The sequence below is a fragment of the Phasianus colchicus genome, chromosome 1 (assembly GCF_987193195.1).
Source record: "Phasianus colchicus chromosome 1, bPhaCol1.hap1.1, whole genome shotgun sequence".
NCBI lineage: Eukaryota > Metazoa > Chordata > Aves > Galliformes > Phasianidae > Phasianus > Phasianus colchicus.
In genome coordinates, this window is record NC_143436.1 from 152,913,574 (window position 1) to 152,926,135 (window position 12,562).

The following is a 12,562-nucleotide window of genomic DNA, read 5'->3' on the forward strand; positions in this document are numbered from 1 at the left end:
GCACATGTAAAAAAGATCAGAGCCCTGTAGCAAGTTCTTTAAATAGGACAACACTATACTTCATAACGTTAATGCTGTCTTTGAGAAGAAAAGAGTCCTGGAGCAAACTTGCCTGTAGCTGATAATTCCTTTTGAAAATTCTGGTAAAATTATTTTACAGTGTGGGTGGTGAGGCACTGGAACAGTTTTCCCAGAGATGTAGTGGATGCCCCATCCCTGGAAACTTTCAAGATGAGGCTGGACCATACTCTGGGCTACTTGGTCTAGCTATGAATGTCCCCATTCATTACGGGTGAGTTGGACTATATGACCTTTAAAGGTCCCTTCCAACTCTAGGATTCTTCAATTCCATTATTCTATAATCAGGTTGCTCGGAGACCCATCCAGCTTAGTCTTGAATATCTCCAGGAATGGAGTATTCACCACCTCTCTGGGCAACCTGTTCCAGTGCTTCATTACTCTTACCATAAAAAACTTTTCTCTTATATTCAATGTAAGTCCTCTCTCTTTAGTATGAAACCATTTCCCCTTGTCCTATCACAACAGACCCTTGTAAAGAGCCTGTTCCCTTCTTCCTTACAGTCTCCCTTTAGATACTGAAAGGCCACTATCAGGTCACCTTAGAGCCTTCTCTTCTCCAGGCTGAACAGCTCCAGATCTCTAGCCTATCCTTGTAGGGTAAGTGTTCCATCCCTTGGATCATTTTTGTGGTCCTTCTCTGGACATTCACCAACAGGTTCATGTCTCTCCTATACTGAGGAATCCACATCTGAACACAGTATCCTCTCACCAGTGCAGAGGAGAGGAGCAGGATCATCTCCCTTGACCACATTTCTTTTGATGCAGTCCAGTCCAGTTTTGATGATTGGTTTTCTTGGCTGTGAGGGCACATTGTTGGTTCATGTCCAGCTTGCCCTTCACCAGTATCCTTAGATCCTTTTCGACAGAGCCATATTCCGTCTTCATGTCCCCCAGCTTGTATTGATAGTGGGGCTTGCCACAACCCAGGTGAAAACCTTTACACTTAAATTTCTTGAACCTCATGAGGTTCTCCTGGGCCCACTGCTTAAGTCTGTCTCTGGATTGCAGCCCATCTCTCGGGAGTGCCAACTGTACCACACAGCTTGGTGCCATCTCCAAACTTGCTGAGGGTGCATTCAATCCCACTATCAGTGTCCTTGATAAAAAAATTAAGTAGCAACCAGTCTTAGTACTGACCCCTGAGGAACACCACTAGTTAGTGATTTCCATCCAGACTACCAGTCTCTGGATACTGTCTCACAACCTATTTCTTGTCCATTGAATGATTCACTAATCAAATCCACATGTTTTGAATTTGGAGAGAAGGGGGGTTATTGGGTGTGGGATAAAGAAGGTTGTTGTATTGCTAATGAGTGGTAAAGCTAAACAATAACTTGAGCAAAACGTATACATATACACCTACAATGTGCCTAACCCCCACATGTAACCAGCCTTGGTTGCACGGGAAAACTGATGCGTTGCACAAATATAAAAGGTGGTAAGCACCTAGAATAAAGGCCTTTTTGTTCTGCAGTCTGTAAATGAGTCCACACCTCATTTGCCTCTCCAGCAGGAGAACCTGGGGCAGCCCTATGACAATTGGTGCCCGAACGGGGACCAGTACAGAGGGGAAAGGAACAGGGACCAGCACAGACGGGGACCAGAAAAGATAGGATAGAAGTGGGCAGAGAAAAGTGCTGGGCTAAAAGGTCCTAAAACAAGACGAGCTGAAAGAAGCTCTAAAACGGACTGTCAGAAGCCCCAGCCGATGAGGGAGCTGCAAGAAACTCCGGCCGAAGAGGGGGCTGCCAGAAGTCCTGCCTGAAGAGAGGGCTGAAAGAAGCCCTGGCTGAAGAGACGAGCTGAAAGAAGCTATAAATGGGCTGCAAGAAGCCCTGGCCAAAGAGGGGGCTGCCAGAAGTCCCGGCCGAAGAGACGAGATGAAAGAAGCTCTAAAATGGGCTGCAATAAGCCTGGGCCAACGAGAAGGGCTGAAAGAAGCCGAGGCAAGAGAACGGGCTGGAAGAAGCCCGAGAAGAAGTTGGAGAAACAAACTGATGGAGACGCTATCCTGGTGAAAGAAGTGCAAGACTGAGAGAAGTCTTATTGTCCCCGGCTTCTTTGATTGCCTTTCACTGGATGAAAGTAAGCATTTGTGAACAAAATTACTTTTGCTTCTGTTACTCGAATGGGTATTTTTGTTTTGCTTGCTATTATTGATTCAGACTATATTGGTGAAATTGAGATAATGCTGTGGACACCAACCCCCCCCTTGTACTATCCCTACGGGAAGTCGCACAGCACAACTGATTTATTTTCAGCCTAAGCCTCCTCTGAGAGTCTCATGGGGCAATAGCGATTTTGGGTCAACGAGCGTGCTGGAAGTTTTTTGGTCTCAGAAGGTCTCACAGAGTAGACCAAATCTGCTTTGTTTACTGAGACAAGGGAAACTTGGGAGTTTAAGGGGAGCTTAAAATGACAGGCATCCTTGATAGTGGTGCTGATGTTACTGTTATACCTGTGACTTTCTGGCCACCACAATGGCCTCTTATAAATCCCCATGCGGCACTAACAGGTATAGAGGGACAAACTACCAAAGCAAAGTGTGACCAGAGGGCAGGACTGCTTTGGTTCCTGATGTTTGTACATATCATTACATAGATAATATTTTGATAGCCGCACCGAAAGAGATGACTGTGACTGAAGTTGTGTCGGTTATTATAGCAGCAACAATTCAGGCAGGACTGCAAATTCCACACGAAAAAGTTCAAAAAACACCCCTTGGCAGTATCTGGGATGGAGAATTTCTCAAACTCAAATTCAGCCACAGGCTTTAACCAGAATCAACACTTCAAACGATCTGCAAAAACTACTGGAGACCATAAATTGGGTGTGACCCATTATAGGGATCTCTACAGAAGATGTTCATCCTCTCTTCAAATTACTCAAGGGGGATCCCGACTTACTGTCATCACGACATCTAACACCTACAGCCACAGCTGCATTACACACTGCAATCACAAAAATGATTTGTCAGACAGCACATGGAAGAAGACTCAATCATCCTATCAGTTTCTTCATTATTAACTCCCCTTTTCAACTCTACAGACTGTTAGCGCAGTGGTTAAGGAGGATCCCGACGACCTCTTGATAATCTTCAAATGGGTATTTTTACTGCATAAATTTGTTAAAACTGTTACCTCCAGAGTTGATATGGTAGCTTCAGTATAACAAATTCTGCACTGTTTTTTTCTTGACTAACTCCCTGAATATCTGGAAACTGACTTTCCTAAAATTTAACACCCTGATTTTACTCTTAGTGTATCCGGGTGCTGGACCTGCAGCTCACCAATGCAGAGGATCTCATGAAAGGTGTTAAGGTTGGAGACAGCCTGGGTTGCAGTGCCCACGCCCTGGTTGAGTTCATTATCTCAAGGAATGTGGGCCTGGCAAAGAGAGGCGTCAGGACCCTGAACTTTGGAAGAGTGAACATGAAGCTGCTCAATGCATTGTTGGCCAAGATCCCCTGGAATGCTGTCCTGAAAGACAAAGATGTTGAGGAGAGCTGGCTATTCTTCTAGAATGCCTTCCTGAGAGCACAAGAGCTCTCAGTCCCTCTTTAATAAGAAAGTGGCAGAGGAGGTAGGAAACTGGCATGGCTCAGCAAGGACCTGCTGGGCAAACTCAGGGCAAAGAAAGGTGTGTGCCAGCTCGGGAAATAAGGGTGTGTCATCTGGGAAGAATACAGGGATGCTGTCCGGTCTTGCAGATGTGGGATCAGGAAAGCCAAGGCACAGGCGGAACTGAACTGAAAAACAATAGGAAGACATTCTACAGGTATATTTTGCCAGAAGAGACAGGCCAAAGCAAGTGTACCTCCTTTGGTAAATGTAAAAGGAGAACTGGCTTCAATGGACAAAGAAAAGGTACGGAATGAGGTACGGCTGAGGTACAAAATGAGTTCTTTGCCTCAGTGTTCACTGGTGGCCAGGATTCCAGTATTTCTCACGTCACTGAGCCCTGCATCCCTAAACATCGAGGTGGGGACTGAGGCAGTAAATCCCCCCCCACTGTAAGAGCAAAGCAAGTCCAAGACTGCCTCATGAGACTGAATGCGTACAAGTCTATGGGGCCAGATGGCGTGCATCCCAGGGTTCAGAAGAAGCTGGCTGAGGTGGTTGTTGAGTCGCTCTTCATCATATTTGAAAGGTTGTGACTGTCAGGTGAGGTCCCAGATGACTGGAGGAAGGGTAATGTCACTCCTATTTACAAGAAAGGGAGCAAGGAGGACCCAGGGAACTACATGCTGATGAATCTCATCTCTGGATCTGGGAAGATTATGAAACAGATCCTCCTGGATGACATGCTTGATCACATGAGGAATGAACGTGTGATCTGAGACAGCCAGCACAGTTTCACCAGGGGTAGGTCATGCTTAATCAATTTGGTGGCCTTCTATGATGGAGTGATGTCACTGGTAGACAAGGGAAGATGATCGGTGTAATTTACCTGGACTTGAGCAAGGCCTTTGACATGGTCCCCCACCACATCCTTATCTCCAAATTGGAGGGATGTGGATTTGATGGGTGGACCTCTTGATGGATAAGAAATTGGTTGAAAGGCCGCAGACAGAAGGTGGTCATCAGTGGTTTTACATCCAGGTGAAGGCCGGTAATGAGTGGCGTCCCCCAGAGGTCTGTCTTGGGACCAGTGCTCTTTAACATCTTTATCAATGACATCAACAATGGAACTCAGTGCACCCTCAGCAAGTTTGCTGACGACACCAAGCTAAGTGCGGTTGACATGGTGAAAGGAAGGGATGCCATTCAGAGGGACATCAACAGGCTATAAAGGTGGGCTTGGGTGAACCTGATGAGGTTCAACACTGCAAAGTGCAAGGTTTTGCACTTGGGTCAGAGGAATTCCAGGCATCTATACAGACTGGAATGAGAGGTCCTTGAGAGCAGTCCTGCAGAGAAGGACCTGCGGGTCCTGATGGACGAAAAGCTTAATATGAGCCAGCAGTGTGCTCTTGCAGCTTGAAAAGCAAATGGTATCCTGGGCTCCATCAGAAGAGGTGTGGCTAGTAGGGACAGGGAGGTGATTGTTCCCCTCTACTCTACTCAGAGTAGAGTAGAGGCTCCATCTGGAGTACTGTGTACTGTGTCCAGGTCTGGAGCCCCCAGTACAAGAAAGACAGAGAGCTGTTGGAGTAGGTCCAGAGGAAAGCCAGAAAGATGATCAGGGGACTGGAACACCTCCCCTACAAAGACAGGCTGAGGGAGCTGGGCTTGTTCAGCCTGGAGAAAAGAAGGCTGTGGGGTGACCTCATTGCAGCCTTTCAGTACCTAAAGTATCTAATGTACCTGAAGTACTACAAACAGTACTACAAACAGGAGGGGAATCAACTCTTTCAAAGGGTAGATAACTGCAGGACGAGGGGAAATGGTTTAAAATTGAGGGAGGGAAGATTTAGGTTAGATGTCAGGGGGATGTTCTTTACAGAGAGAGTGTTGAGGTGCTGGAACAGGCTGCCCAGAGAGGTTGGGATGCCCCATCCCTGGAGGTGTTCAAGGCCAGATTGGATGGGGCCCTGGGCAGCCTGGTTTAGTATTAAAGGGGGAGGTTGGTGGCCCTGCATGTGGCAGGGGGGGAGGAGATTCATGATCCTTGAGGTCATTCTGTGATTCCGTAATTATGTGGTTCCCCCTCAGGAGTGTGAACCTCACCATAGCATGGTCGTTACAACCCAGGCAGCCACCAGTTCTGATGTCACCAGTCTGTTAATTTTCACTGGTTAGCAACAAGTTCAGTATTACATCCTCTCTGATTGGACTGTCTATTTCTTGGCTCAAGAAATTATTCCACTGCCAATGCAGCTGATGTATGGGCCAGTATACAAATTTTACATATCTCTCTGCAAGTCTTCACTCTTTAGTTTGGCATTTTTTATTTATATCCTCTTAGTTTCCATTTTTTAAGTATACTTGTAAAGTTAACCAACAAAGTTATTTTTTTCCTTCTGCAACTTTTCAAGGTTAATCAAGCTGTCAGAAAGGAATTGCAAATACACGTGTCTGCACTCAAGAGTACAAATGTGCAATCACAGCAGGAAAAGGAATATGTTTTCCACTTGGCTACAGCACATTTATCGGGAGAGCTCTTGAGGAAAATGGCCTGTAACTTAGATGTAGTTTTGAGTCCTTTTTAAAAATAGCTTTTCACACCATGTTGTTAGTGCTGTTTGAAAATATTGCATAAGGGTATAAACTAGGAATGAACTCATGAGAAAGAGAAATACATATATAAATCATATTACTTCGCTCTGTTTTATCTTTGTGTTATATCAATTCTTAGAACTGCATTTTCAAAAAGATGAGATTATCACAGCTGACACTGACAATTGCTTATCTAATTGGGCATGCAATTGCATTGCATACAATTTAACTTTTCAAAAGATAACAATATGAGATATGGGCTTGGCCTATTACGGATGGTTAATGAGTCAAAAGAAGGAAGCATTTATTTTTAACTCCTTTCTTCTTGGAAGCAAGTTAAGATTGACATCACTTACATTACCTCATATGCTTTGCTTGGGTAGCAACATAAGTCAATACTGTTAAAAATGTTTATTTTCTCTACTGCCTGTATCACTTGTCTCTTAAAAATATTCTCTCTCTCTAGATCAAGCAGCTAAACTGTCTTATCAGTGAGAATGGCATAAGTCCACTGTATTCTAGCTGGAGACACAATTAAAATTAGATACTACTTGCTTTATAACATTACATGTTTATGGAGACGGGAATGAAGATCTCCTTAAGTGTACTAACAGATGTACCATTCAAGTCAAAAATGTATCTAGACAAGTAACTCGTTTTGGCAGTCACTTGTAGTGGACAGCTAAGTTATCAATTATGGCTAACAACTGAGTGTTTAATTTAAGTGTAGCTTGTGTCTTTTCCAGAAGTCTTTTCCACCACTATGGCTGTGTAATTATTTGAATCCAGCATCAAACTTCAAGTGTTTAAGTTTTGGGTTGTAGACTTCATAGCCTAGGAATAAAATACAGGTACAAGACAAAAATATTGAGTGACATACAAATAAAATATCCTATTTGTGTGTTTATTTTTCCTCAGAATATTGAAATTCATTGTTTTTAATAAGAGTAATAAGATAAAAGTGCAATTGAATGCCTTGTCAATGGAATCTCTAATTCCAACCGGACACAGCTTCCCCAGTTTAAATCCAATTTCTCTAGTTACATGAAAAGGAATAATTAGTTCATGTTATTCTTCAGCATAGACCTACAGAATAGGTTGAATTGAACAAGTAGAAAAATGACTGGCAGTCAATAATATACAAAACAACTTTATTAAATAAAGTATTCTTGTTTCAGTTTAGAAGAGAAATACATGTTATTTACACACTGTATTCTCCCTTTTCAATAGGGAGTGTTGCTCTATTTCTTTAATGCAATCATTATCATTTACTTAGTGCCATCCAAAGAAAAAAAAATGACCTTCTTAATATTGTAAGTGATACAAAATTCCAGAGTTGGTATCACTGCAGTTAAAACATTACACTTAGCAAGCTTATTTACTACTAAAACAAAAATAGCCATGCAGATGAAAAACATTCAGTTGTAATAGTTGTGAACTACCTTTGTTCAGAATTTTCTGCTTTTACGGGAAAAAAAAAAAAAAAAAAAAAAAGTTACAAACTAAACTTCATCATGTTCCACGATCAAAATTAGTATAGGAATTCTTTATGAGTGGATAGATACTTTTCTAGTACAAAATAAATAATCCAGTTTATGTCAGACACTCCTGTATTAGGCTAATTTAATTGACAGTCTATATAATTTGTTCCTAGAGGAGAAAAATCTTGATATTACTCCAAGCAGACCAATATTTTGAGAGGGATCTCTACATAAAACTTCTTCAGATTCCACAAGAAAATGTCCCAGCAGGTTTTGAGTATCTCCAGAGAAGGATACTACACTGTTCCAGCGTTCTGTAATACTCACAGAATTACAGAATCACACAGAATCATAGAATTGTAGGGGCTGGAAGGGGCCTCTAGAGATGATTGAGTCCAACCCCCCTACCAAAGCAGGCTGCTCAGGTAAGTGTCCAGGTGGGTCTTGAACGTCTCCAGAGAAGGAGAATCCACAACCTCTCTGAGCAACCTGTTCCTGTGCTCCATCATACTTACTGCGAAGAAGTTCTTGTGCACATTTGTGTGGAACTTCCTATGCTTCAGTTTGTGACCATTTCCTCTTGTCCTATCACCACACACTGCTGTAAAGAGTCTGGTTTCATCCCTTTGCCCCCCAAACCTTAGATATCTATAGATATTGATCAGATCCTCTCTGAGTCTTCTTTTCTCAAGGCTGAATAGACCCAGGTTGCTCAGCCTGTGCATTTGGGGCAATATCTGTCTGGTTTCTGGTTGAAGTAATGATCCCCAGAGCTCCATTCTAAGGCCAGTCCTATTCAATGTTTTTTATCAGTACTAAACTGAGAGGTGTTTTTGGCAGAGAGATTTTGATAAATTGGAGTATTGGACAATGATTAACAGCATGTTTAGAGGCTCTCATCGAGGATGGAGTAATACCAGACACGTATAGACTGAGAGGTGAGTGGCTGGAGAAAAGCTCAGCGGAAGGGGATATGAGTGCTTGTTTACAGAAGGCTGAGCGTGAGTCAGCATTGTGCCCTAGCTGCCAAGAGGGCAAACTACATTTTGAGATTCACTGAGCACAGTATAGCCAGTTGGTCAAAAGGGGTGATTCACCTGCTATATTTATCATTGGTATAGCCACACCTTGAATATTGTTCTGGGCTCCATGCTATAAAATGGATGTTAAGATCATTGAATGCGTCCAGAGGAGAGCAGTACAGATGTTGAAAAGGCATATCTTCTGAGAAGACATTGAGGATACCTGATTTGGAGAAAAGAAGGCTAAGAGATGACTTAATTGCTTTCTAAGCTTATTGAACAGAAGAAATGGAGAGGAAGGTACTAATCTCTTCTCACTGGTAACCAACAGTAGAACATGTGGGAATAGAACAGAGTTTCATTGTGGAGGTTTAGGCTGGATATCAGGAAAAAATTCTTTGCCACAAGGATGGTCAAACAATGGAATTGGCTTCCTAGCAAAGTGACTAAAGCTCCATGCCTGTTAGTGTTAAAGAGGCATTTAGAAAACGCCCTAAATAACACGCTTTAACTTTTAATTGTGAAAATCAGGCAATTGGACTTGGTGGTTTGTGAAGGTCTTTTCCAATTGAACTATTCTAAATTGTAATCTCTAAATCTATCTCTTAAGTCCTGTTCTCTCCTGTTTGCTCCCTGCTTTTCTCAGCAGTTTCTCAGCAGATGCATTTTTTTGCTCTTTCTCATGCTACCGTTTTTTATTCTGTTCCCTACCAATCTTAACTCTGTTCATTGCTTGCTGAGGAGACACGTTTCTTCTGGAAGGCTCTAATTGTTTCAGCATGGAACTGGCAAAAAAGCAAGGGAAACAAACTACTTTCACGTTACTTTCTTCCTTAATTATCTCCCCCCCAGAATTTTAAAACAGAAATTTCTGAGCTTATTTTTCTTCTTAAACTAGAGATTACTGGCTGCCACTGCAGCCTTCACATTTGTTCACGTAGAACTTGAGACAGTACATGAATTAGATGATGTCAAATGTGAGATGGCAGACCGTGATTGCCTGAAGTTGAAGTACCACACTTGTTACTGGCAGACTCCCCTTCCCCTCCATCAGATGACTGAGGAATTGAAATGAGTTTTCACCAAAAGGACTCTAAACTTTTTCTCCAGCTGAATCTCACCTCTATATCAAGCAAGAGAAAGCAAATTTCCTACTGTGTATTTTACTGAAAGTAGCTAAATGTATTAGGGATAACAAACATGAATGAGTACTCCAAAGAACTTGTCACCACAATCCTGAAGTTAACAAAATACTAGGATATTTTAATTAGATGTTCCTGAGATTTCACACTGAAATTTGCATTGATATATGATGAACATATTTCTCTGCTTTCCAAAATCTAAACTACGAAACAACTTTATTGCTTTTATCATATCCTCATACTCAGTCTTTTTATGCAACATCCAACTTTTCCTCTCCTTTTCATATCCCTCTTTTTTTTTTTTTTTTTTTTTTTTTTTTTCTCCAAAGCCTGCTTTTAACCTATAGCCTCCTTATTCTCATTTGCCCCCCTCCTGCAATATGAAAGTCAGGAATACCTAGAGCCACAGAATTCCTTACTTCTGACTTCTAACATCAGGCCCTTTCTTTCTATATCCTTTCTGTTTCTCTCTCTCTCTTTTTTTTTTTTTTTTTTCCCCCCCGAGTATCACTTCCCTTCCCTAAGTCTAAACTTTTTTTTTTTTTTTTTTTTTTTCCCTTACCCCATTGAAATGAGTGATTATTAATTTCCTTTTCCTATCTGATCTCTCAGCACATCTCTCTTTGTAGTATGAATATCTTGCTTTTCATCTCTCAGGCTTTTTTTTTTTTTCCTTCCCCTCTTTCCTTCACATGGAAGTGTTTGTCTGCACCATAATGTTCTTCTTCAAAACCAGTTTTTCTGTTATTGCTTTCTCATTTTCTTCCACATAATTCTCCAAATAAAAGTATAAGAACATTCTTCTGATAAAGTAATGTAGCACTTCATCATTTTTATTTCTCTAGTCCTCCATTTGTTTCGCTTTTCTCCTTATCTATGTCATTTTAATGGACTCAGCAATCACTCTGAGGCATGGGTGAGAGATCCCTATAAAACACTAAATGACAGTGGTGAAAATATGCAAAGTTTTTAAAGCAATAGAGATTAAAAAAAAAAAAAAAAGCTGCCTCTGAATGAATCACCAACCTCAATTTTATAATGAAAATAGTACATCTACTGATTTAGGTCTGCTGTTATCATGGACCAAAATGGAGTATATAGACTGTATGAACTTTCTGCTTAAAAAGTTATTCATTTCTGTTTTACTCAATCTTTCTTACCCTAGCAAATATTTTTTTAAAACTTTTTAGGTAATTAAGAATGATCATAAGTGCTGAAGAATGATTATTTTTACCTAATTTCTTTTGTAAAGTACTAAATATGTTTTCTTGTGCATTGATTTTTTTTTATTTTTTATTTTTTATTTTTTCCAAAATAGTTCTCAGTACTGTGGTTGTACAGCATATTGAGATGGATTGTTTAAAAACAGTGTCTACAAAAATAACCACTTTTATGATAAACTTAATTGGCTCGCATTGGCTATTAACTGTGAATATGGTTACTTGATAATTGCTTGTTGTTTTCTCCTGAGCTGAGCTATTCACAGATCGGATTTGCAAACTGACATTTTTTTATAATAAAGTAACATGAAAGTCTTTCATCTTCTAGCTCTTTCTTTCTTTCTTTCTTTCTTTCTTTCTTTCTTTCTTTGTTTTCTTTTTTTTTTTTTTTTTTTTTAATCTTTCACGGTGAAAGCTTTGATAAATATTATATTTCCTTTTTGCTTTTAGAATTCTATTTACTCATTAAACAAGTTGATATTTTATCTCAGATTTTTGATCTATAGAGACTATATTTTTACTTCTCCATGTAACTAAAATTGCCATTAGATAGTTTCTGCTTTTACTTTTGGTGTGTATTTGTGGTTTGTTGGTGTGTTGGCTGTTTTTTTTTTTTTTAATGTTTGGAGGTTGGTTTGTTTGTTAGACCAGATTTGCAGTGAAATTAGATGTCATGTAGAGAATATATGTTAGAAAATATATAACATTTAGGTTAGGTTAATATTCACCTTCTGTAAAGGACAAAAAGGAGAAAAAAAAAAAAAAACAAAAAACAAACAAACAGACAACAAGAACAATAGGTGAATACACACTACTGCTGTCTTCCTTAACTTGTGTTATGTAGCTGCTTCTTTTTATATCGTGCAAGAGGGTGAATGCTAGAGACAGTGGCAATAACTACAATGCATGACAGTAATTATTGTCCTTACCCTGAACTTTCACGCATTGTCAATTAAACTCTGCCTGTTCTTAATGAAGTACTTAATCCCAAAAGGCTGGTTACTATCTACAAGTTTTGTGATGTTTAGAACCAGAAATTCTATGTAGGGAAAAGGAAGTAACTACAGAAATTTCTACAAGATTCTACAGTATTCTTCTACAAGATTCCACAGTCTTCTTTAGAGGCCATAGGAGAGACTGAAAATGTCTCTAGATTTCTTATGTTTTTGAGAGAACAGAAGGAAGTAAATGGAAAAAGAGAACATCTCTATCCAAAGATTCTTCCCTTAGGGAAAAGATTAATATTGTACATAAACACACCTAATCCTCTGTGCTGAATCAAGTTACTTGCATACAATGAATTGCTAAAAAGTACTTGTAAATATTTCAAAGTTTTTTTATTATTATTATTATTATTTTTATACTAGGTCAGTTATTTAAAGGGCTCTCCAGCAGATGATCAGAACAACTGTTAATCATGAACCTCTGATTATCTTCTTATATAGTACTTTTTATTCT

At 40.2% G+C, this 12,562-nt stretch overlaps 1 protein-coding gene across 1 annotated transcript in view; it reads right to left on the bottom strand.

Moving 5' to 3' along the window:
* Nucleotides 1-388: 388 nt before the first annotated feature.
* LOC149920154 (uncharacterized) overlaps nt 389-12,562 on the bottom strand; it is a 73,460-nt gene continuing 61,286 nt past the window's right edge. Inside the window, exons 3-4 of the mRNA XM_090144263.1 lie at nt 8,270-8,398; nt 389-500 (exon numbers count right to left, since the gene is read on the bottom strand). Of these exons, the coding sequence (XP_090000389.1) occupies nt 389-500; nt 8,270-8,398 (241 nt within the window). The remainder of the gene's footprint in view (nt 501-8,269; nt 8,399-12,562) is intronic.